We start from the raw sequence: 25,867 nt of genomic DNA, 5'->3' as shown, positions 1-25,867 counted from the left end.
TCCGATCTGCATTTTTTTTCTTGTTTAAAAACCGAACGTTGAATTTCTACTCAAAAATCAAATGAAATTGCTCATATATAATATCTTCTGAAACTTTCTTCATGAAGATGCGAAATATCACACAACCCGTCGTTTCTGCAGTCATAGCTTTGGTAACCTTTAACGCTTTGACTAGTGTTCAGAAGATTGTAAAGAAGTTGTTTATGTAGGTACGTACATGCAATAACATAATTGTATACTCATCACAGAGTTTTTATAGGCACTCAGAAGTATTGTTCTGATTTTTTATTTTTCGGAGATGACAGCTTCAAATACGTAGTTCAAATAGGCACTTGGACCTATTTTATGAACCTAAACCGGCACACAAACATGTGCTTGACGTGCCATAAATCACAAGCGCTCAGCGCAGTAAACTATGAAAAAGAGCTGTGAAAAGAACATTGTATCATGCAAATCCTTGACCCTCGGATATTCTATTCAGATGTCATTATTATTCCTGCCTCGTGTTGCCATTAAGGGAGTACCTACAACTTTGAAACTGCCTACAAGGAAAGTATTCGCGTACAAAACCTAAGCGGTCATAAATAATACGAGGCGAGCGGAGTCAGCTAATGAATTACGAGTGCGAGGCTCATAATAGCGGGTCGCGCGCGGGCGCTAAATGCTGCGCACGCGGTCGCCGCCGCCCGCCGCGGGCAATGTACGCACCGTACCTGCGATGCCGGCCGGCGACCAACCCTCAGCCCGCCAGCGCGGGGCGACGCCGCGCCGCCGCCACGCCGCCGCCGCTCAGCCGCCGCACAGCCGCAGCCGCAGCCGCTCCGCTAACAAAGAACGCCGATCTCGTGCGAATAGTTCACGCTCTGCGTCTTGCATCATTGTAATAGACGGATGAGCCGGAGTCAACGACACCCTCGACGAGTCATCGCCGTCATCATTCAACTCGAACTGTCTTCCAAACGTAGCTGTGCACAACCGTAATGAATCATTACGAGTATTACGATGCACGTTCTGAGTTGATACTGATATAATGCGATAAGCTGAACAACGCGAACTGGAAGAGGAGAATTTATAGCAGGCTGCGATGCGCCAAGGCCGCCCAGTTGTTGCTATTATGTAAATAATGCACTCTTATGTCGTGCACTCCGTGGCACTCGCCTACCGACTACTTCTGCTCATCACGGCGACCTCTCCACATACCACTAGCAAATTGTTATCATAAACGTTGCTTGCATTTTTCAAAAGCCCTTAACTTTTATGTGTTTACGAGTTCTTGTAATTTTGCTAACGTAAGATAGGTAAATATTTCTGTCACAACCAACGGACATGTAACTCTCAAACTACTACGCAAACAATAAAAAAATCTCGTGTAATTAAATATTACATAGAAACTCATACCCAATCTTGAATCACGGAATGTGCAAAAACTACGTTAGAAAATTCTCGATTTTTTCAAAACAAGTTCGGTTTACATAAACAGTTTACGGGACTTAATACGTTGTACATACTCGTATATAAAACAAGTTATCACCTCGGAAATACCTTAATTAGAGAGGCTACTCCTAATATATTCAGTCCACAGTTCTACATCTGAATTGATAGAACACGTATTAATTGCATACTGGTCTGGACTTTAGATAAAAGAGGCGAGAAACCAAAGAGAGTTTACTTAAGCAAATTGTAACATTTAACTGAAGGTAATAATGAGTCACCGTGCAGTAATCACGACCTGTCACAACTTAACGGTATTACAATTTAATAATTCAAAGCCTCATTCCAATTCTTGATTGAACGCAAGACTCGATTAAAAAAGGATTGGAAAATCAGGATATGCGTCGTCAGTCCCGTCAATCCGCTTAGCACCAGAAGAAGTATTAACTTGAGTTTATTTATCAATCTTGTCTTCACAATTTGCTCCTCCACATATTCCAGAGATGGTTTTAGTAAATAAATGAAGTTTTCCAATTAATAACACAGATGACTGCGTAGCTGATGAACCGAGTGAACACATTTAAATACGCGTCATACTTATGCTTTCTGAATAAATCGTGCATATATCATAACAGAACAATCACTCAAGTGTTTCACAAATGTGAATATATATTATGTTGGATCGTAATGCTTCTCTTGGTCGTTACTTCCTACAAAGGAATAACTAGCTTCGTACAAGAGTTGTTTATTTTATTCGAGAATATCAGCAATAGTCGTGAGGCACGTCAAACTGATCACACTCGCGGCTTCTAAATCAATAGGAGCGAATCGGTGTGCGGAAGCGCCGAGTGGTGCCCTGGTGGGGTGGTGCCCCTGCATGTGGGCTTATCAAATACATCATTGTCGCCACCGAGACACGATTCACACCCGAGCACGTGGAACGGGAATTAATTATATTTCCATAAACATAACACGAAACAAAAACATTTGGAATTCACATTTTTAAACGTTTGCAGTTAAAACACCTATGTAGGCCACTTAAAACATATTTGACCTTAATCAGAGCTGTGAAAATAATAAATACCCTCGCGAGAGTGCATCTTGGCTAATGGTGGCTGCATTCCAACACAGAGGATTGTCGCTGGAGAAAAGTACCGTGTCATTGAACCGCCCAGTGATGAAATGCTCTGTTTCCGCGAATTCCTGGCAAATAAAATCAATTATCATGACACCGTTACACGAGCCGTTGCCAAACAACAAAGAGACTATTAGTATTGAAACGTCAACGTCGTTAAAATATAATTACGAAGGTTCTCTCGCATCTAATGGATGTACCTGCCATTCCTGATAACTGATTCAGCAAGGCTATAAATACAAGCTAGGCACGTGTGTTAATTCCATAGAACGCTATTTAATATAGATAACCACGTCATGTTATTGTCGCGGTGGCACCGGATAAGCGCTGCGACCGGCCGATTGTCTCGCGACTATCGTAAATAACTCGCACCGTGTCCGGTGTCGACCACGAATACAGAGTTGCCGACGATGGCTGGCGAATCCTGGCGTCGCCGCCACTCGCCGCCCAGCCATCCGCGTCCCCTAACGCGGCACGCTCGACGCAGGCTTCCTTTCTAACGTTCCAAGTGAGCTAGCAGCAACGCGCGCTCCCGCGCTCGACATCGACAAGTCGAGAACCAGTGGTTAGGCATGCTCTCGGTGCGCTCACAGGAAACAGCCTCCGCGCTAGGAATACGGATGAGCGTGACGTGTGCCGTGGGCCTGACGACTTATCTAAACTGAACCCTAGTCTTCGGTATCTACCCACGTTAAATTATTACTGTCTCTAGGTGTCCATTTACAAAGCGTAAAGTAACCCTATTTATCGACGACGTGCAATTTGAGAAATATAACGACGATCTCGAACCAAGGACTGGCATTGGCCGTCGGCTATGAATTCCTGCTGAGGCAGAAACAATGGACATATGATATAAATAGGTGGAATAAATATAAAATGGTAGTGTTTATTTGGTCTATTTTACTGGCTGAACGATATGCGAAGGGTGCATAGAGGGCGGGCAGGGATCGAGCGAGCCCGAAGTATTGCCGTGGTCCGATAGCATCGGTGCGCAGCGCGCTATAAATAGATGAGCAGGCGGACCCTTGAACCAGCCGCGGTCGTCACTACGCGCCTCAAAGGGTTACTGCTTAATAAACTTAATAATACATACAAATATATAGAACACGACATAAACCAAGCCTGTATTTTAATGCAAATATGAATACAACGAAAATAGTCCTTTATACTATAGATTCATTACATTACGAAGGAGACGAGATGAACTTGTCTATTAATTCCATGATTTACTAAATAATTAAATATGTTTTACGGTTTATTTTGTTTGTTTATTAAATGAAGACTCTTAAACTAGTCAGGGCACAAAATAACTTAGTTAGAGGTAATTAAGTGGTGGCATGCGACATCCCTGTTCGTTGCTCCGCAGCTCCGGTACCGCAACAATCCACCATAAAACACGGCAGACGGGGTGCAGCTTCTCGCTTGTTCGCTTTCATTCGCGCATGCGGACGACGCTTATTTTTTTCCCTGATTAGAGTAAAAGATGCGCAACCGGTCGTGGAGCGAAGGCCACTGCCAGGGACGGGCGTGAGTCGCGCTGCGCCCGCGCCGCCTCCGCGCCCGCTAATGATGCGACTCCACTGAACCACTCCTAATTGGACGAACGCCCGACCGCTCCAGGAAAAAATATCCGCCAACCATGCACACAACACAGAATAATCAGAATTGCAAAACATCTCCACTTTGAATCATACGAATTATTAAATTCCAGCTAAATTAACTAACATAGGTACGGCACAGAAGCATAATACGAATATAAAAATGTGTCCTTTACCTGGAAAGGTTTTTTAATACGATGTGCCTACTTGCTCTCCACTTTTTATCACTTATCAAGATGTGAGGTGTGAATATTAAAATTAAATGATTCGTTTCGGAGAACTATAAAGTTTCCGTGTTACATCACAGGGACGCTTTAATGACATAATAATGTTTTATAAACACCATTACAGTTACTTGTATTCTTTCCTTGGTGTACCATGGCGAATGCGATTATGTCAGAGGCACGTACTCTATAAGAATTGCCCTTTAATAACGGTAGAAGTATAGTGAACAGTCGCAGATTGCAGACGTACGTACTAAGTCTATCTAGCTGTAAGTAATGATACAATTGACGTTTGTGATTTTTCATTTAGCAGCCTCTGGGGAAAGCCAAGGACCCCGCCTTGGCTTTCTTTTCGCGGAAGTCATATTGATTGTTTATTATCATACTATTTAAACTGCTTGGTGTATGTTCATTTTAACTAATTAACTAAGTCCATTTAAATCAATTGATACCTTATTCACAAGTTTAAATAAACTAGCTATGTAATTAAATGATCAAGCGGATTCTATAATCTTTTTGTTCGAGTTAAAAGAGCTAAATTCAAACCGCATTTTAAATTAAAACAGAAAGGCAAAGCGGACAAAAAGACCTGAATGGACATCTGAATCCAACACGAGATGTAAATTTTTAACCCCTAGCACAAAAAGAAAAGGTTTAATATCTTCGACGCTTATTTGTAGGAGATGGTACGAGTATATCTGGTTATCTGTGACTGCGGAGTCCTGCATTGCATGCAAAGAAATATTGCAATATTTAGGAGCTCATTATTTTGCGTACTAAGGTTCTCGTGGTTTGTTATGAGCTGTAGGTTATGTAGGTACAATCTGGATCTATGAATCATAAAGTGAAACCGCGTTTGTCAAGGTTAATCGTTAAAGTTTTATACCCTTAACAGCAGGTAATTCTTCTATTTGAATAGATACAAGCGGATCAAAAGTTTTTTTGTCTTTGAAAACAAATCCCGGTCTAAAGAGGCAAATTTTTATGCCGCGGGTTTTACAAACATTCAAGTAACAGGCACAAAGACACCCAGCTTCAGAACAAGCATTCGTCTATCACAAATATTTGTCCTACGCAGGATCGAATCCGCGGCCCGTGGATTTGGCGTGGTGAATACGTCTTACCGTACAGTTAACATAGCATATGTGCAGCTATATTATTTATTTCTTAAAATAGATTTTTTTTACGCCCGATTTTTCAATCGTCAGATAACTTTTATTTGAGGAATAAATATGGCCGTTTGACATATTTTCTATACAAAAATTGTCAAAACGTCAAACATATTCGTCAGATAAAAGTTATCTGGCGATTGAAAAATCGGCCCTTAGACGATAGAAATTGGGGTTTACTACAAAATCGTATGAATAACTCATTGTCCGTTTTTTGATATTTAAAATCATCGAACTTTCTCACAGCAACTATCTAGAGCGTCTATATTTAAGCTCTCGGTTCAACTTCTATTGTTAGTCACATCACGAACTAAAGAACAAAATGTAACGTTTCTTTTTGTTAACCCTTTAGTTAAGCCGCCGAAGATGTTTTGAGGAACAATAATGTTTTTTCATCTGTTGGTACTGTAATTTCTGCAAGTCGGAAGACAAAAACACTACCGAAATGCTTAGAAACAAAGCTATTAAAGCATCACTCACGCAAGTCACAAACACATGGTATTTGTCCACACGTTTATGGCACTTCATAAAGTAATTTCTTCAAAGCCACTAATAAACTTTCCGTACGAACATAAATCTCTCATCTCATCTCTATTTAAATAAGAATGAAGACCTTTATCTCGTGGGGTAGTTTGGTACATGTAACTAGAAAGCCTCCAGTTAAGATATTGCTTCGCCGATTTCCAATTCGCCAGCCTGTACAGGAACACCTCATTATTTAGCGGTCAATGGAGAAAGCCCTTATTCAGCACGGGACATGTACGGCCTGAGAAATCATGAGGTAAATTTCAGCGCGCTTGTACCCCGAGCTCATGTTCTGCTAGGGCCTCTTATGGAACTAAGTTTTATTAACTTGAACTTGCGTCGTGCTCTCTCGAAGATTTTTTACCTCGCGTGCTTACTTACGATTCCTACACATTTCAACATAACATCAAAGTTGTATACCGGTTTTGCATCAAGCAATAAAAATGTTTAGCTATCGCTTAATTCTCAGATTTATCGTTGAGTCTAGCAAGCAACGGTGTAAAAGCTTTTACAGTACCATAAACATAATTATAAAATGCCTTAACCGGAAGTCATAATGTTTGTCATGCGTGTAGATAGCATAAAGTGCTAGCCAATAACACAAGCATTGGAACGGTTGTCGTGGAGATATGTTCCTTGGACAGCATTGCCGTGCGGAGGCGCGTGCTGTCAGCTGCGCGTGCGCGCCGACCGAACAACATGTCACCATGAGCTCCTACGTGGTCACCCATTTCATTTAATTTAATAGATTGTCATATTAAACTATCCCCGCTATGGCTCTCTTTGTCTTACCTATAAACCTTAAGAACTCGAATCGATTTTAATTTTATATAAATGTGAGTGTAGTTATCCGTGCGTTCGTGTCCCGCATCTAATGTAATGTTACTGCTAAGATTGAAGCGTTTGTATGAAGTTGTAAAATGAGCGAATTCGATGCGGCCTTTATGTCCGATGGGCAAATGACAACGACTGACTCTCGACCCACGAACGTGTAATTTTAATTCAATGGACATGCCTCGGCGCGCCATCGATGCTAACTTGTCGTTCATACGATTTCCTGGTTATCTCGTCCTGTAAATTGTCATTTCTTATTGCAGCCATCGATGCGGCTTGACTAATGAAGATTTAAATCGACGGTGGTGTAAACCGAGTCCCGTTTTGCATCCTTCTATTTATCATACGAAGGTAAGATAAAGTTAGAAGCTAATGGAATATAATTTCCTGAATACGTACACGTATGTAAAGCCTCTCAAATACTTATCGTCTCATTTGTCACCTGGCACCTGCTGATGCAGTCCGAGAAAGAAAATTGTTGTTAGTGTAGGTTATTATATTAAACATTAACGTCATAAAAATCCACTTATTCAAAGGCACTTACTATGGCCAGGTTATAAAAAGCTGCTCGTCAACGTCGTCTCTATCATAAGGAACTAATTACTATAATGAGTACCGTCATTAGCAAATTGTACGTAATAGTAGCCTTTGGCTAACTTGTAGGGGAACGAATCAACTTTGCATTTATTTCAGGGCCTAATAGAATATCTGGTGCGGGTTTGGAAGAAGCCGCCGTTGGTTTACTGCGACTACCATGGACATTCCCGCAAGAAGAATGTCTTCTTTTACGGCTGTGCGGGCGCCGAGAGCTGGTGCAGCAACGACCGGATTGTACCAGATGAGCCCGTCAAATACTTAGTAAGTTAACGATTGTTTTGTAACCAATTAAATAATAGCCATGTACATAACTGCATATGCATCGCTAATGAATCAGAATGAGAATATTTTTATTTGTTAAACATAGGATATTTACGTACAGGACATATAACATAATGAAAGGGGCAATGTCCCATTGGAATTTGCGTCATCAATCAAGACGTCTAACTATTCAAATTTGAGACACTTCAAAGATTTATTTAATAATTTAACATGCGTCTCAGCATGCAGCACCTTATCCAATTTTACATTACGCAAAGTGACGGAAAAGGGCTATCAGTGTATCAACATAACAAAAACGTTCGCAATTTAACATGGCAGATGTTACCGGCGCTAATGCATCGAATATCACCGGCATTCGCGCTCGGATCCTGCTCCTTCCGCGTCGAGCGGGAGCGAGAGAGCACCGCAAGGGTCACCATCTGGAGGCACCTTGGGGTCACAAGATCGTATACCATGGAGGCATCCTTCTGTGGCTTCGACAGAGGACCTTTTAAGGTTAGTACCCACTAATAGTCTTCGACGTTATCTTTTTGTTTTTCTTTGAGATTGTCAGTTGACTCGCTTTTTCTAAGCTTTATTGAGAAACACATTTTACTTCTATACCTCTAAGTATTCGTCTCGGACTCTCGGCAAATGAATGCTCGACAAAAAAGCAAATCGTTTGTAGAATCGCGGTTGATTGTATGTTCATACCATATTCCGATGTATAGACAGAAACACAGAAGGCTCTCTTTTTATTCGTACGATTCGAACAGCGTGTTTACAAGATGCAATATAGATACCTATATAGATATACCTATGAATATTCAATCATTTATTTATTATGAGATACCTACTTATAAACATATGGCATATATAACTAGTGGATATTCAAGTTCCTAAAAGATATGGAATAATCGTTACGAATTTATATTAAATCTGATATGTGATTGGAATGCACAACGATCAATATTTTCTTTACACATTCCAAAGTGTTACAATTACAATACATACATCAAAAAAATATAGTAAATAATTTTACAGGCACTCAATAATGATAGGCATCTTACTTCACTTATACTCCAATTAGAAATGACAGTTTATCTTCAGATTAATGATAACGATACTTTACTCGACATATGGGCTAATACATCTAGCGGTGTCCATCCCATACTCGATACTAGATCCGCCTGATAAGGATTACAGACGCTACAAATCTTCCATCTGCTTTATGTGGGAAGACAGCTATTCCTACGTTGTTTTATTAATGAATCATCCTTGCGGCCAGAGCTTGGCGTGACTAGCGAACGTTTCCTAACGATATGGTGATTGCAAATTGTTTAGATTATAGCAATATTATACTGATACGTAGCTATCGAAACAGGTGGTAATAATATTATGAATGACATCGATCTGACGCGATTAAACACGAGTCCCACGAGTAGGTGGACGTTTTCATTATAGTTTTGCGGGGCAAAACGACAAAATAGTTCAGTAACTTTGAACTTTATTCACCTTACTTTGAAAATGTAGTAAATAGTTATATTTTAGAAACTGCATTGCTTTTTCAGTTTTTTTTATTGTTCTTTTATTTTTAGCAACAATATGACTACCCAAACGCTACATTTTTTTTTAATTTTCTTCTTTAAGAAATAGTTTATTCTTTAAGTTAATTAACGGCATTTGATTAGTGAAAACACAAATAAAGCTGCATTTTCTATATCGTCCCCGAAACTTCCTGTATCTTTCAAAACAGACAATCACTTTTTTCAAAGGCAGAGGAAATGCTTAGACACGAGTTAAGCTCGTATTCATAAACGGAGCTACATACAATAGTTATTTTAAGATATACATCTCAACAATGAATAACTTATCGATAATGCAGTATGAATGACTCAACGTTATCGGTCATAAAGCGGTTACGATTCGTGACACGCAGTAACATTACAATATGACGTAGGTACACCTGCATGAATAATACTGTTAAAAATAGTATCAAATTCAGGATGGTGACGACTACATAAATGGTAATTCTGTTTGATTTATTCTAGGTGTGATTTATTGCAAAAAAAAAAGAAGTATCCTGTGTGTTAAATGTTTTATAATAAGCATGGGATCCTAACGTTCGGTTTTTATGGTGAAGCAAGCTCTGGTCTTCTCAAGGAAATTCTCATAAAATTGTTTTCGAATATGAAAGTATAACTTAAATACTCACAATAGTAAAACGTAAGTTTGCAACTAGCTTAAGCTAAGCACTGTAAATTTTACGTACCCGACAGAGTTCGCAACAATAGAAGCAACATTGTAAGGTGAATAAAACTATATTGAAAGGCTCTATACCACTCAAACTTAGTTTATTTGGAGTAGGTGCGAAGTATCGTGCCAATTACGATACATTTCCGGCGATCATATTTCACTTTTGATTCTAAAGCCGCGCTTGTATGTATTTCAGCTCGCACTTTATTTCAGCTGTGCCTAAATAAGCCTTGCAATTTTATGCTTTAGCTAAGTTACATTCAAAATGTTTTGTCCCCAGGGTTTTCACTTAAACACTCATCATCTGCAGAGCGTAGGCAGCGACTTCTGCGAGGCATTGAATGGCCTTAACGACACCGCGACAAATGTAGATATACAACTCACCAAGGACCTGAACGGGTATGTACAGTACTAGACTAATCTTTTACCTATGGGTAAGGTACCCGAAATCATGACGGCATCCTGTAAAAAATAGACGATACTACATCGTGTAGTGCGCTGTAACCTACCTACCTACAGGTACCTACAGTTAATACTTTAAGGCAGTAGTAGGACCCTTGGTTTATAGAGACTGCAATATTCTTACTACTTCTTCAGCTACTACTTACAGTTTATACTCAACCCTACCGTTGATAGTATATCAAAATATTACGTATTGTAATTGATAAGCACGAAAAACCATGATATCGGCTTTCAGTCTCAAAACTGAGATACAGAGAAACAGAACAGCACAGCCCACTTACTGTGTAGCACAGTATCATTTATTAAAAACTCGTTTTCAGAATCTTGCAATTCTGATAACCTTAACGACTGTCAAAGATCAAGGTATGATAGCCATACTTACAAATAAGAAGACATATATCATTCAGTTAATAGAGGAGAATATCAAGTCGTAGTTGTGAATTGATGTTGACAGGCGATTCTCAATCATATTACACCTAGTAAGGCGTGAACGACGGTTGATCGTGATAGCGTACTTACTAGTTTTTAAGGTCCCGTGCCCAAAGGGTAAAAACGGAACCCTATTTTACTAAAAATGAATACCTAAGTCAAAAGTAACGCAATAAATTGTGGGTGACCAAAAACTATGTTTCGACCTAACTGAATTTTCTTTAGCCTATTTGCACGGGACCCTTAGTGTCGCAAGTCCGACTCGTCCTAGAATGGTTTTATTTACTACCTCTTTACGATATAAGCTACTTTATTACATAAAAAAAATATTGGTATTAAATTATCAAGACGAAGACGAACATCGAAACAAAATCCTTCAAACCACCTACTTTTCAAACCTAACTAATACTCTATCTACAGATATATTTTTAATCTATTTATACTCTTTACTTGACAGAAATATCGTTGAAATATATTTGAACGATGCAGTAAACGACAGGCAAGTTTGTCAAACAATTGAACACACAATAAAACTAACCAGAGACTCACCACCACGTTTTAAAGTCAAACGTTACCGTTGTAAAAGGGAGACGTTGGTTTACGTTATGCAAGGCGCTTTCTCGCTTCCCCAACTGCAATTATACTACCTTAAAACGTGGTAGAATCCAGATATCATAATCATTACTTACCCTACATCGTCTCAAATCAATCGAACATATTTCTCGGTAAATAAGATAACTATACACGAAACATTCGACCATCAGATTTAAGCAATTTATCTTACTATTTAGTGTGTAAATTACTTCAGACATACCTTTACACAGCATGACATAGTAACAAGCAACTTTAAATTACGTAGGTATAATTAACATTACATTACGTTACATAAGGCAAGTAACTGTTTGATAGTTATCTCGCCTAATGAGGTCTTCATATCCTCGTGGATATGACGACGTAAGGGCATGAGCCCGGCTAATGAAATTGATATAACTTATATCATGAATACATACGTAGGTACGGAGGTACCTACTCATTGCATGAACGCATTATTAAAGCTTGTTTACACAAGCCAAGGTATGAGAACGAGATACACAAACTCGTATACGAAGCGATAATAATCACATACGAGTTTCGCAACTATCTACCTGCTTTATGTTAGTCATAAGGGTATTCTTAACTAACTAAAGAATGCACAAAATTATCGGGTGAGAGCTAAAAAGGCTAGGGTTAACTATCCCAAATGTCCATAATTTTGTTCGCTTTTACACACTAATTTAGAACTGACTGATACAGACTTTACCATATATAATCAGTTAATTTTAATCATACACGTTCCTAGCATGTGAGAGTATTTATGGAATCCCAAGAACAAATGTAAATTATTGTTCAAAAAAACACTAAACAATGAACAATGATTACTACTGCCATTATATTAGATGGAACTAATCCTTTTAATAGATGTTGACAGTCAAGTCTGGTACAAACATGGTTTCCTTCTAATATAGGTGCGGAATCCTATATTAATATGCGTAGGGCACTCACTTATCCGGTTTTATAAATGATACCGGACGGATTACGAATTAAAAAAACATATATGCACTTGATATTTTTAACCCTAACGACTAATATGAACTTCAAAGGACTTTGTTTGTAAATCATGTTGATGTTTATACTAGATGTAAGTTGGTATTGTTTTTCTGATCCGTTTGTTTTGCCCGCAGTGAGATCGCGGTGGACAGCGAGCCCGGCTCCGGCTCGGACAGTGTTTTGAAGACAGACTCTGATGAGGACTTCGACTAATAGATTTTTTATATAATAACCTTAGGCTAAGCGCTTGCTACGAAAATAAAAGCCAGGTGCGGTCTGTGTCACGAACTTATGTCATAATGTTAGGTGTAGTCCGCAGTGCAGGTCCAAGGGTTCGTGACGAGGCAGCAGATCTACTTGCGTGTCTAAAAAGAGTAATAGTTACAAAATTAGGAGTTCATAAACAAATCAGTGGTATACTAGACATGGACGTTTGCTAGTTTTGTGAAGTCCCTAGACATATCGGCCGAACTCGACAACATATAATTGCATAAGCGTGGGCTATTTAGAAGTTTTACTTCATATTTTGTAACGATTTTACATAATGTTTTGTTGTCATTTTAGTGTTGCTCCAAGATATCATGTTGTGTACAAAATTTGACCGTGTATCGTTATGCCGTGGAGACCACACAGGTTGTTTAGTTTGGTTTGATGTGATATTAATTAAATTATAAGTGGCTTGTGATCTCAATTACAAATAAATTATGAAATCACTTCATGATGTTTGTTTTATATTACCTTATTTTATTATTATACCCTTATTTTTTAACTATGAATCTGTTTATATTATTATCCGATAAAATGTAGCTTGAATGCGCCGTATTTTACTCTGAAATTTAAATACTTATACCTTCTGTTTTTTTTAACATATACCACAGCTTGAATAACGTTACACAAAAACAGTGGTTAAATGTTAATTAATTGATTTAGAAATGATGCAATGTTACTCCCCGCCTAACAATGCCCATGTATTTAATTTGTTTTAAGACTGGTACGTTTTAGACTCAGAGGCAGATAACAGCTTACAGACAATAATAACAACACGAATGACTGCTTTAACGGCTGACTGCACTTAAACTAGAAGTGCATAATTAAAAGACGTGAAGTCAATCATTAAAATTATATCGGATGCATTCAAAACTATATACTTCTTTTTGGAGCATGTTAACCTTCATATTTTTTCAGAAAGAGTTTTGTATTGTAGTTGTATAAGTGTGAGAAAAAGCTTGCAAAAGAAAAGTACGTATCAAAAATTCCAAAACTATATTGTCATCATCAACAATTAATACAATTTATACTTAAATTAAATAAATAATTTGCACTGTTTTGCATAAATACCTCCATTCACGGTACTGGTAAAGCTTACCAATAAAATTAAGGAAAATGTTGTTTTCTCACTAAAAGTTATTGAGAATTAGACATAATTGTATGAATAAAATAATTGGCGTCAGAATTCTAATACGATTATAATTGTTTTAAAAATTAACAAATGATAAATTCTAGTTACATATGACATTGGTTACAACATTTATAAATATTAACAAAAATACTGATATAAAACGACATTATAAAAATTATGATTATTATCTTAAAATAATATGTAGTGCAAATATAATATCTAGGCTTGTTCTAAGATCACACGTATTATAACTTATATTAAAAAGAAGTGAAATAACAAAGGAAAACGATATTGTCACAATAGAAGATTTTCAGTTTTGCAGCAATATAATAAAATTGTTATAGTTAGACTGTACAATGTTGCTTTGCAGAGTAAGGTTAGAAGGTAAGGGACGGTGAGTCTCGGGTTAAAACTTCGTTTCCACCAGGGGAGCGTAGAGAGGAATGCATTTCTAAAAGCAAATAGAATCACTCTTAACTGCATCGATAGCTGAGTGGTTGTGGTCACTACGCCAAACCCACAGTGCGCGGCGTGTCGATCCCCGCATAGGACAAGCATTTTTGTGATCCACGAATGCTTGTTCTGAGTCTGGATGTTTTTGTGCATGTGATTTGTATGTTTGTGAAAATCCCCGCGACACAAGGTCGTTTTTTAAGAGAAAGAGTACTTTATGGATAAGGAAAATTAAGCTACATAATTCTTCGTGTAGCGAGTATAATGGAAGGATTTGAACAACCAGAGACCCCGTCAGATAACTTAGTTACTGGTTCATTACACCAGTTATCGAAGGTTGGACTCTTTTGTTACATCCAATAAGCTATTTAGAATTAATTATTCTAATGCTTTTTTATACACTTCTCTAAACGTATCCCTGGTGGAAAAGCAGTCTAAATCGAATAAAGCTGATACAAAATATCTCCTTAAAATAGGAGTAGCTCTTTACTACAATCCATGTGTTCCATAATTCAGTAAGCACCGCGATACCACAACGTATCGAAAGGCAGACTTGTTCCATCCCAAAGGAAAATAAACACTTAGCTATAAGCAAAGGGTCCCTAACGTTAATGTAATCAAATTAAACTATAACAGTTAACTCAGGTGGTTACATTCGTGCTCTCAAACTAAAACTAATTATTAACATACATATGAGCAAGTTAAAAAAGGAAAATTTGTCCTAACATTTGGATTACCTAATTTTTACATGGGTCATAACATACATTAAATAAAATGGTCTTTTAAAATGTTACATTCAATTTATCTAACACCCATAAACTTGTGGTTTAAAGATATACATTTACACATACCCACAAAAATGATGTGATTTCAATTGACGTAGATTTAAAAGGATGGAAGTGATTGGTCGGCCAGCAACCAATCAGACGTCAACAATATACATACACATTATATACAAACACTAGTACCCATGTTGCCAATAGTATATCTACAAAATATTGAGTACATTCAACTTATTAGTACTTTGTAACGGGTCTCGGATGTTAGATCACATATCATTCACTCTGAACACTTAGGTGTTAGTCCAGGAATCAGTTCATACCGCATAGGTTACCTAATAGCAGGTAAATTCGTACGAATTTACGGACAGTTGTGTGGATTGTTACCTGTATAACAGGACGCAAAGAACTCGAATTTGAACCAATGGTTGCAGAACTCATGTTTAAAATGGTTGTTTGTGCGGGGTACGACAGGATGGATTCAACCAATAACTCCAGTCAAGTTTTTTTTACGACCCCTCATTCATGATACTCTGGCGCTGACAATAGAGTAAATGACTAAGGTGTTAATGTCCACCAGGATAAGTTAAAATTGAACACATTTCTTTACGAAATCGTCTAACGTCAAGATGTTACCTAAGGAAAAAGATGATAGATTAAGGTAACTATGTAACTTTCGTTTCTTCAAAAAGTTATTCTTTAATTCGACAATCAGACGATTTGTTAGCAAAAAAATACGCGTCCAAAATGTACAGTATCAAGATATTCGTACCCTGTGCTAGTTAGTGCGACTGCGCGGGCGCGGAGGGCGCGGGCGCGGGCGCGGCGTGTCGCGGGCGCGGCGCGTGGCGGCGCTGGCGCGCCAGGAACGAGTGTCCGGCCGACAGCAGCGTGAAGCGCGACTCCACGGCGTCGCGGTGGCAGCGCGCGCCCAGCTGGTACCACGCCGTGGCCAGCAGCCGCTGCTCGCTGGCGCCCGCGCGCCCGCCCTCCTCCGGGCTGCCGCTCCATCTGATACGTACCACGTTATTACTATTTGAGATTTTTTCCCTCGCCAAAGGGAAGACGAGATGAGTACTACCGGCGAACCATAGGAATATCATAAGTACGTCTCCATACCCGACATTCGAAAATATGTCATTATTGACCATCCAAAGTATCTTAAGAAAAGCTAGAATTAAAAAAAAGCTTACTCGTGACGATTACTGGCAGCGGGAGCGGTTTCAGGCCGCGAAGGACCCGCACCTGTTCCCGCGGCTCGAGAGTATCCCAAAGTTATATCCGACAGCGACTGTTGAGCTGTAAATAAATGTTATAATTATGGAATCAAATGATAACACAGGATTTAAAAGAACGTTGGTAATCATCAGACGTCTAAATTTGTCTTTCTATTTTTGCTCAGACCCATTCCGCTTACTTATACTTTTAAACAAGGAAAATCGGCCTATTCGTCAACAAGCTATAACAACTTGGATAAACACTGATAAACGTAATCAATATCTTTTTCTTGACACTACCTACCAAAAGATAAAAGTGGCAAACATTGTTACACAAGTCTGATCAAAAATGACTCACCAGAAGCTCTAGGATCCAACGACTTGATGACATCTTTAGCCTTCTCCAAGCACTTCTTGTACTTGTCCTCGGTCGCCAAAAGTTCCGCGTCCCTGGCCGCCAGTGCCTCTTGGAACTTAGTCGCCCGGCGCCGCTCCTCTGCTAAAGCCGCTTGTAACTCTTCTACTTGCAACGCTATGGAAATAGACGATCAAATTATCATATTGAATACATAATTAAAACCCCGTTTCTGAATGGCCGATAAGAAGGTATAAGTTTAGGACTTAAAAAGCGACTTCGGTCGACGGTGACCAATGAATATTATAGAGACTAATGTTGCACGATGTCCAAAAATTCGAAGTTACTCGCCCTACTTCCATTGATTTGCTTATCTTCGAATTTTTTTGAATCAGACGGACTAATTTGATTTATTTTTATCAAAATACCTATCTTAGGTTATGTACCACGTTTTCAGTAGATTGAGTTTTGCAGAGTTTAATGGCCTTTCAGAAACTGGGATAGTTCCATAGCTAATCCAGAACTAACCTTTTTGTTCTTGGAATATGTAAGTGTTGTGCTCGCAATGTTTGCATGTATGAACAAATTATTATGTTACAGGGGTAAGTTGAATTTCTTAGCAACTACCCACATTTTACGGAAGCTTTTTGATGATTTTGAGTAACAAGAAGGTTTGCTTATACAATAACACAGGTTTAAAATTAAATAAAATTACGACCAACTTAAATTTTCATCGCACCTTTTTTCTGATTTCAAAGGTACAAAATAGAAAGTAAAACATATAATTATGCGATAAAAATGCAAATTTCATTTTAAAATTTTGTACATTTTACTTTACACATACTGCAATCCTTTGTTCAGTCTTCGATCTTTTTACTAACTTACATGCATTTTACAGTTTCATAACAATTAAAACGGTAATCTGATTAATTAAATAATAATTACGAAACATATTCAAGCATCCGTGCAGTGAATTAATTTATTTGGATCAGTATGCGATGCTACATAGTTGTTATGGTAATTGCGATCTTATGATGAAGTCTTTAAGGTTTGATTTAGCTTGTACTTACATTTTCTCTGATTGTCCTCGATGGCTGAGGCGAGGCGTGGGTGGGGGGCTTCGAGTGTTGCCTCTAATTGCATGATGCGTTGATTCGCCTCGCGATTCATAGCGCGTTGCTTCTCTAAACGCGCGACGTAGTCTTCTAGCAAAGCCTAAATGCAAATGTCACGAATAAAATAATAAGAGCACATAATGATATAGCCCTTATTTATTAGTTAATAAAGGCGTCGTTCAATTTTTATATATTGCGATATATACTTTTATCTCAAGACGGTCAGTGGGTCCCAGAATAAAGTTTGTATTAAATTTTTGCCTGCCCACAATAAGTGCAAAATTAACTCTTTGCGGTAACAAGAAGTTCTCTATAATTTTCGCCTAGTTTAACGTAATGTTATGGGCATTTATTATATGAAAAACTTAGTATGGATGAACTTTCCGGGTTTTTATGTAGAGTTTACCTGCACAGAGGCCTGGTCGGCCTGAGCGCCTTGGTTCTGCCGTAACAGCTTGTTCTCGTGCTCCAGTCGTATCAACTGCTCTTTGAGGTCGTTGGGAATTAGTTCTCGAGAAACATTGTCTTCATTGGCACCTGGAACATTAACGATTGTTTTGAGCTATCACGGAACATTAGTTTAGCAAAATTTGTCTACTATTCTTGTTATCATCTCATTTCCTAGTGATCAAAGGGAAAAAGGAATAAAAAATAGCTTCTTTCACCACCAAAAAGGGGTTTGGTCGACAGTAACCGGCACCGTGCCTTACTTGTATTACTATAAAAGCGATCAAACGTGAAATAGAGCGCCTTTTAGCCGCAGTACCAACGCTAAACGCGTTTTTTTTATAAGAGGGGCTTTTTACAAGATAAGGGAATTTTTATCACTAGGTGTCGCTTATGTTTTCTTCTGGGGTTTAAATGCTGGTTATGAGTTATTTTAATAACATTCTACTTCCATTTAAATTACTAGTAACCAAGTCTGAACAGTAAAGCACCGCAGTTTACCCCGCAACCTTTTTTTTAACTGGGAAAGGGTCTGTAACGGTAACGGGGGCGAAAATCACTATGAAACTTTTCTTTGCAATTGTAATGAGGGGGATCATGGATTCATTTTATTCCTGCATTCCCAAGGAAACGGGAACCACCGCGCGCTTTAAACCGAAGTCCTTGTAGACGAATTCGCGGGCAACATCTAGTAATATAATATTTAAATATCATATTTACCAGCAGTAATAGTAGAACACCGTAGTTCGTCGACAGTGTCCCGCAGCGTGTCCCGCTCGTGCAGTAACGCGTCACGCTCACGCTGTACTGACGCCACGCGACTGCTCAGCTTCTTGTTCTCAATCTCAAGCTTGTCTGCTTTTGTTATCTCACCGTCCAGCTTCTCGTTAAGGTCCATCATCTGAAAGTTATAAAAAGGGATGTGTGTGAGTGTTTCAATGGAGTTTCGTTCTTAAATAGTGCGTCGTAAGGTTTAAATTTGTTTGATTAGCATGGCTTAGGACAGAATGGAAATTTTGAAACACTCTTAACTATTTTGATTGTGTAAAATCACGGAAACGTTTTTTAAGAGCAGATATTGAAATGCCTGAAATCGCAGATAACTTTAATGTACAAGTATTTTAATGTACTTCTTTATTTTGCTTATAGATCTAGTTAGATGAAAAAATGATGGACAATACGGTGGAAACAGAAAAGGCATAGCATATTTGATTACTGTGTATCAGGAACGAGTCAACTATCAGAAATTGTAGGCTATGTTTAGGCAAAAATCATCAGAAGAATATTATTATTATTAAACCAACCTGTTTCTTGTATATATCCAACTGCGCTCTTATAGCGTTCGCCTTAGCGGCGGCCTGTTCGTGCTCGATCGCGCGTTGCACGTGCTCGGTGTTCGCTCGCTCCAACAACTTCACCTGTCTCCGTAGATCGACGTGCTCTTCCATACGCTTCTTGTAAGAGGCAACTGTTGCCTCTAACGCTGTTGCTTTGGCCGCAGTCTCTCGTAAAGCGTCCAATTCATCCTTTAGAGCTATGTTTTCTGATGCTGCCATCTGTAAGAAGTTTATATTTATGAGAATGGTACAAATAATAATAATGATAGCAGAATCTGAGGACCTGAAACTAATATTATTGCAGTTGTGAAAGCGTAACAGCTCACTACATGGTGTAGAGCAGAATGTATCTTCCACAAATGCTCTCCAATAATGTTCTCGAAGAGGGCGTGGCGCTTCTGTGGATCCCATTCGGGCTGATGCGTGCTGGGCAGCGGGACACGAAGGGCAAAGGAAGGAACATGGGCGGGTTTTAGTTAGTAAGAGTCTAACAGTCTAACAAATTTTACATCCAAATAAAAGGGGGGCGTGGCACCACGTCCACAGTTTCAGCTGTGTTATATCTATATTTAAATTAAATCTTTCTTAAATGATTACGGAGCCATATTTTACCTTGTAGTTATTAATTGGCAGTCACAAACCAGTTATTAGTCACCATTAAAAATATGTTTATAAGTTTACTAGACCGAATAATCACATAATCAATAATATGAACATAAAGACATTATCGCACAAATTATTTTAACATAAATATTCGAGGTGTAACTTATATCATAGTTAAATTATTAAACCGTTAACTACACGTAACATTATGTAATCCGTCAAGGATTTTAACAGGCAAGTATTTCAATTATTTCTGATAGTTAATTAAAAGGAATGTTTAAGTAAAATTAGTGCAAATACTTCATGTGAATTGGTGTTTTATTTCGACTTCTTTTATGTACGCGTTCTACAGAAAATGGGGTTACATTTTCAAATTATTGAGGAAAAAGGTAAGCATAATTTTTAATTTAGGTGGACGCTCTCTCTACATATACAATAATATACATAGTTCATAAGCTTCAGAAGGCCTACCAACTCTCAAATTAATACGAACGAGACAGAGCATTACACGATGAAGAACGCCATCTCACTTACATAACAGAAATAATACTTTACGATGTGGTAAGAGACCACTATATTAAGAACTAAAGACGACACCAAACAAATACCAACCTGTAGTTCTTCATTCCTGAGCTTCATGAGGGCCAACTCCCTCTCCAGCGCATCAGCCCTCGCATGCTGATCATCACGCTGCAGTTCCACCTTGTCCAATTCATCTTTGAGCGCGTCTAGTTGCGCGCGCATCGTCGTGTATCGCAACGTGCCGGCGTGGGCTGGCCCAAGTGACGCGCCCGCGTCGTCCAACTCGGCGTCACCTGATTCCACTACGGTTTCCCGCGCCGCTGTCAAGCGACCGACCTCGCTTAACAGTGTCATTTTCTCTTCTTGGAGAATTTTTACCTAGATCAAAAAAATATGGAATTTCATATAAATATGTAGAGTTGGAAATGTATGTTTTGTATTTGATCAAGTGTGCATTCGATACCGAATTTTTTTGTTGAAGTTTCAGACGTTAATCGCCAAACATACGCGATGTTATGACAAAGTAATGTGTTTAATACTCTGTTTGAAAACAAATGTAAATTATAATACTTTATATTGCTAATGGCCTTAACACGTTAATGGAACACATAAACAACTTTGAACTGGAAAACTAAAAAACACGGTGCTTACTAATTACTTAAAATTAATTGGTATATAAAACACGCTCAGTACTCTTTAATTTTTAAACGTGTTAAGACATGGACTAGCTCTCGGCTTAATGGTAACATCTGACTCATAATTTTGCTTTAGGTAAGTCACTGTGAGCACTCCAAACATTGCGTATTCAGTTTATAAGGCATTACATTCGTGTTCAAAAAGAAAGTGCCCGAGACGGTACATCATGTTTCGGACATAATAATTGTGATTCGTGCATTTTAAATCTTTTATTTTTCACTTAAAGCATTAATCTTTGTGATTACAAAAAATAAAATATCTTAATTTGATTGATAGCGTGAAATTCGTAATAGTTACGGTATGCACGCGAGTCAAGCGATGCGAAACAAGTAGTGAAGCGAATGTAAATAATAGTAACACAAACAGACCTGCGTATCGAGTTCATGGCACCTCTGCGCGAGGGCTTCCCTCATGTCCGCATCCGAGCTGTCGGCGGGCGCCGCGTCCAAGTGCACACTGCCACGGTTCACGCCCAGCGTTAGAGTCTGCAGTTCCTTTCCGACAAAATAATAACGTTCTAAACAAACCACACAGTTTCACTGCATCAAACTTTTACTTTTAGTCTTTTAGGTAAACACTGCTGTCAGCGGCGCCACACTCAACAACTGACAGCAAACACCGCGTATCCACCACCGACTGTATCGTGCTCCAAGGACATTAAAATAAGCGTAACTAAAACATTCAATTTCTTCGCCGCTCTAAGTAACGAGTATGCAACTACGGAGTCGTTAAGCAAGCCATATGCTTACTAAACTCTTGCGACGATGTACGTTACATTATAACGTCGCCCATATAATGTAATGCCATTATAGTTCAATGCATGAAAAGGCGGTCGGCTGAGCTAAATTACACATTACATAAGAAAAGTTAGACTAATTGGCTACGGATGGATAAGATGATAAAGTGTTTAAGATTTATTTTATTGCTTCTAATGAGGGGGGTTGCCGTTTCTCTGCTGTGCTGAATGATATACATGGTTGGAAATCTTGGAATCATTCACACATTGTGAATATTTGTTACCACCGACACATTTAACATGCCTAGAAAGTATCATAGTCTAAATAAATAAAAAAAAATATTGTAGAGAATTAGGAAATTAAATTTTAAATCCTCTAATTATTTTACGAGTGTCACCAATCATACTTATTTATATTTTTATAAAGATTACAATGATAACTTCAACCTAGAGATAGCAAAGGGCACTAGACTTTATCTGAAACTGATAGGGCATTGTGACAAAAATATCTAACATAATGATTCACTATATTTGAGAATATTACTTAGTATTGACCTGAATAAAAGAAATAAATTCGGCATTCAAAAAATCACTTACGTAGGAGTAATTGTGTTCGTACGCTCATTGTACATTATAATTAGATTGCAAATTTATGTACAAGGTCAATAGTTTTATAAGCCAACGTTATCCTGAATTTAGTTCAGTTTGAATAGCTGAATAAAGAAAGAAATACTCCAGTTCTGTATACGAATTGTAGAACCAGAAATATGTTTGATTACAATCACATACAGTTTAATAAACAGTCTTGTATGGGCATAAAACAATAAGAAATGTACACAAAAGCAAGTGGAGTAATTAAGAGACGTGACTAATATACTAACGCCTATTTCCGCGAACGACCTTCACATTCACCGACAATAATGAGGTAGGCGAAGGAGGTGGCATTGGTGGTGCGCTGAACAAAGTATCTGGCTGAATAATTTGAAGATGGAACTAATAGACAATGCGGATTCATTGTTTCGACTCTGCTGTATTTAAAAAAGTATGCATAACTAAGTTCGAAATTGAAAATCGAAATTGTTTATTTTTGTTGCCTGCTAGTGATGTGATCAAAACTATAGAACAGTAAACTAATTTAAATTGGGAATAATAATACTTTATATGCTGTGTGATTTCATTAGAAATTACAATACTTTCTCAAACTCATATAAGGCAGCCCTACTTTCAATCTCAGTGGTATTGGCAGAATAATAATGATTCCATATCATACCTGTATGGCCTGCATAATTGATCTCTGGCAAGATAGTTCCATTTCCATTATTCTAGTGATGTACTCTTCTTTCTTTACACAGTTGACTGCACAACCTAATAGCAAAATAATAAGTTGATAATTTCTAAATCAATAGTCAAATCCATGTTTGTATTGCATCTAACTAAGTAAGTTTGAAACTAGACTGGTAAACAGATGTAACTGGTATAAAATAATGAAGCTAAATTAACCTCTCATAGTTAAATAATATCAGTAAGCCTCTGCACCCAATACATATAATTAAAAAAAAAAACCTGTTCTACATTCCTACAAATGGTTCCTTACTTACACAACAACTTAAAAAGTATTTATAAGATCTTTATCATTTAAGGGATGTTAATAAAATTATGTGTATCACATAACAATCTTGTTGATATATAATTTAGGAAACTGTTTGTGTTAAATAACAAACAGAAAAACATAAGGAATATTCTTTAACAAGTAAGCAAAAAAACTACTGAATCTTATTCTGTACCAAAATAAACTTACTCAAAACGAGTTGTAGCAATCTCCCTAAGTCGGAGGGATCCGCTGTCTCTGCTATATTTACTACATCTGGCCTTGAAAACTCTTGCAAACTTAAATTAAGAATATCTTGATGATAATCTGTAACAAAACATTGTTTGAATATTGTTACTTAATACTTCTCTATACATTTTCTATCATTCCATTGTTAACTGACTAAAGAGTTGCAATGTTTACAAACATGTAGTTGTAAATCAACTGTTTATGCATATTTGTAATCGGAATCATATTGACTTAGTAATGTTAGTAGCAATCAATGATAGGATATGAAAGCAATATTTTTCAACAACTGTTTACCTCATGATTGATAAAAACTTGTTTTTTTTAAATTTGATGAAATGAATGATGGTTTTACAGGTAATGTATTTTCTGTGATATTGAAAGAGATACAAAGAGTAAAACAATACTCACAGAACATTACAAGAGTTCATTCCATGTAAAAATATGCTCTGTTGCAAATAAATTAAAAATTACTGGAAGCATTATTTATTGATTCTACCTAAAATAAAATAAAATTCCGGTCTTTCTATTAATATATTCATTATATTATGGTACTGTCCTCTTACCTACAACACCCTCCAGTATTTTTTTTAAATTGCTGACTTTTAATCTCCAGTTATGTCCAACATCTGTCTTTATTTTAGAATTCCACACCACAGTGAAGTATTCCGGTGCTATTTGTGTGAGGGCCTCTGCTATGGCCACACCATCTGATAATTCTGAAATAAAAAAATAAAGTTTATAGAAACTTGCGAATATTCAAAAATATATTTATCCATCTACTTGATATTCTTTGGAGTAGTTTGAATGAAGTAGTACAAGTAATTTTGAATACCATGCTTATATTTTTCATTAAAATATTTTAGGTGACATAATATATTTATGGTAAAAAAAATCAATGATGAGTCAGGATCACTGTCAGTTATGTTAACATATCAATGAGTGTTTTTTTCCTTAATTTAATACAATAAATAGAAGCCTTAGCTATGCTTCTCCTAAAGATGGCACTAGGAGTGGGCAGATGAATGGAATAGATTGTCATTGTTCTGTCCACTGAGATATTGCCCAACAATCCCCATTCAGACTTTATATGAACATAACACTCACTTTAATAATTCGCTACCACAACAGCCAAAATAATTGCACATTAGGCAATCCCGCGAACGAAATAGTTATGTCTCAATCGAATAAAAACAAGAACTAAATGACGAAATTATCCACTTAGTGGTAGTCGCCTAATAAGGATGTGAGCACAGATACACTTGATTTTAGATACCCATTGTAACCTTTCTATGATAGGTATTATTTATAAAACGAAAACACAAATTACCTGACGGATTCCCATGTTTTGCCTTAAGATCTAGAGTCTGCAACCACTTTATCAAATTGTCACACAAAACCACCCCGATTGCCTCCATCCTGGAGAAAGTAACAGGGTCACAAAGTAAAGCAAAATAGCGTTTCTTTATTTCTTGTATGTAAACATTATATTTGTAGTAAATTATAGACAACTAAACCTAAAATTAAATAAATTCTTTAATGTTTTTCGTGATCCGTAACGCGTGACGTCTGCTTGTGTGTTTACGAGTCGAGATAAACCATAATTTTATCTCCTGCAATCAGACATGCCACAGATCATACGAAGTGTTCGTCTGTTATAATGGTAATTATCAAATACACTATTTAAAAAATAAAAGTTTAGGTTTACTGTTTTATCTGTAAACGATTATTTCCCAATTTTAAAACATATTAATAAATCAATTAAGATGAGAGTTGCTGGGTGCTACATTTTTAAACAACGAGTGATGCCATGGTGGAAAATGTAACGTTTATGAAGAGAGTTATAATTAATGTTTTTATGGATTT

General features: G+C 37.6%; 2 protein-coding genes across 3 annotated transcripts; one reads left to right on the top strand and one right to left on the bottom strand.

The window, feature by feature from the left end:
- The first annotated feature begins 947 nt into the window (after nucleotides 1–947).
- LOC113496682 (cytosolic carboxypeptidase 1-like) lies at nucleotides 948–13,222 on the top strand. Its single transcript, XM_026875985.1, has 7 exons — nucleotides 948–4,657; nucleotides 7,180–7,267; nucleotides 7,610–7,774; nucleotides 8,114–8,290; nucleotides 10,311–10,429; nucleotides 11,379–11,420; nucleotides 12,643–13,222. The coding sequence occupies exons 4-7, from the start codon at nucleotides 8,114–8,116 to the stop codon at nucleotides 12,719–12,721; spliced, it is 417 nt and encodes a 138-aa protein (XP_026731786.1). The 5' UTR covers nucleotides 948–4,657; nucleotides 7,180–7,267; nucleotides 7,610–7,774; the 3' UTR covers nucleotides 12,722–13,222.
- A 534-nt stretch (nucleotides 13,223–13,756) lies between these two features.
- LOC113496462 (protein hook) lies at nucleotides 13,757–25,601 on the bottom strand. 2 transcript variants are annotated; one of them, XM_026875690.1, is made up of 13 exons: nucleotides 25,332–25,601; nucleotides 24,568–24,720; nucleotides 23,966–24,082; nucleotides 23,438–23,532; nucleotides 21,800–21,925; nucleotides 20,826–21,113; nucleotides 19,578–19,829; nucleotides 18,994–19,174; nucleotides 18,233–18,363; nucleotides 17,782–17,926; nucleotides 16,715–16,888; nucleotides 16,333–16,438; nucleotides 13,757–16,150 (listed from the first exon to the last, which is right to left on the bottom strand). In XM_026875690.1, the coding sequence occupies exons 1-13, from the start codon at nucleotides 25,417–25,419 to the stop codon at nucleotides 15,922–15,924; spliced, it is 2,085 nt and encodes a 694-aa protein (XP_026731491.1). In that variant the 5' UTR covers nucleotides 25,420–25,601; the 3' UTR covers nucleotides 13,757–15,921. The 2 variants fall into 2 exon arrangements, with proteins under 2 accessions (XP_026731491.1, XP_026731492.1); XM_026875691.1 differs by having other exon boundaries at nucleotides 21,800–21,916.
- Between the last annotated feature and the right edge of the window lie 266 nt (nucleotides 25,602–25,867).

Source organism: Trichoplusia ni, chromosome 8 (genome assembly GCF_003590095.1).
Source record: "Trichoplusia ni isolate ovarian cell line Hi5 chromosome 8, tn1, whole genome shotgun sequence".
In the NCBI taxonomy this organism is placed as follows: domain Eukaryota; kingdom Metazoa; phylum Arthropoda; class Insecta; order Lepidoptera; family Noctuidae; genus Trichoplusia; species Trichoplusia ni.
Note: the sequence above shows the minus strand (reverse complement) of the source record. Positions and strands in the feature narration are given on the sequence as shown.

Excerpts from the sequence above, each read along its gene's own strand:
- LOC113496682 (XM_026875985.1), top strand. The coding sequence starts at position 8,114 with ATGTTACCGGCGCTAATGCATCGAATATCACCGGCATTCGCGCTCGGA. Across the intron at positions 8,291-10,310 it reads TCGACAGAGGACCTTTTAAG|GGTTTTCACTTAAACACTCA; the intron begins GTTAGTACCCAC and ends TTTTGTCCCCAG. Across the intron at positions 10,430-11,378 it reads CTCACCAAGGACCTGAACGG|AAATATCGTTGAAATATATT; the intron begins GTATGTACAGTA and ends TTTACTTGACAG.
- LOC113496462 (XM_026875690.1), bottom strand. The coding sequence starts at position 25,419 with ATGGAGGCAATCGGGGTGGTTTTGTGTGACAATTTGATAAAGTGGTTG. Across the intron at positions 24,721-25,331 it reads AAAACATGGGAATCCGTCAG|AATTATCAGATGGTGTGGCC; the intron begins GTAATTTGTGTT and ends TTTTTATTTCAG. Across the intron at positions 21,114-21,799 it reads GCCATGAACTCGATACGCAG|GTAAAAATTCTCCAAGAAGA; the intron begins GTCTGTTTGTGT and ends TTTTTGATCTAG.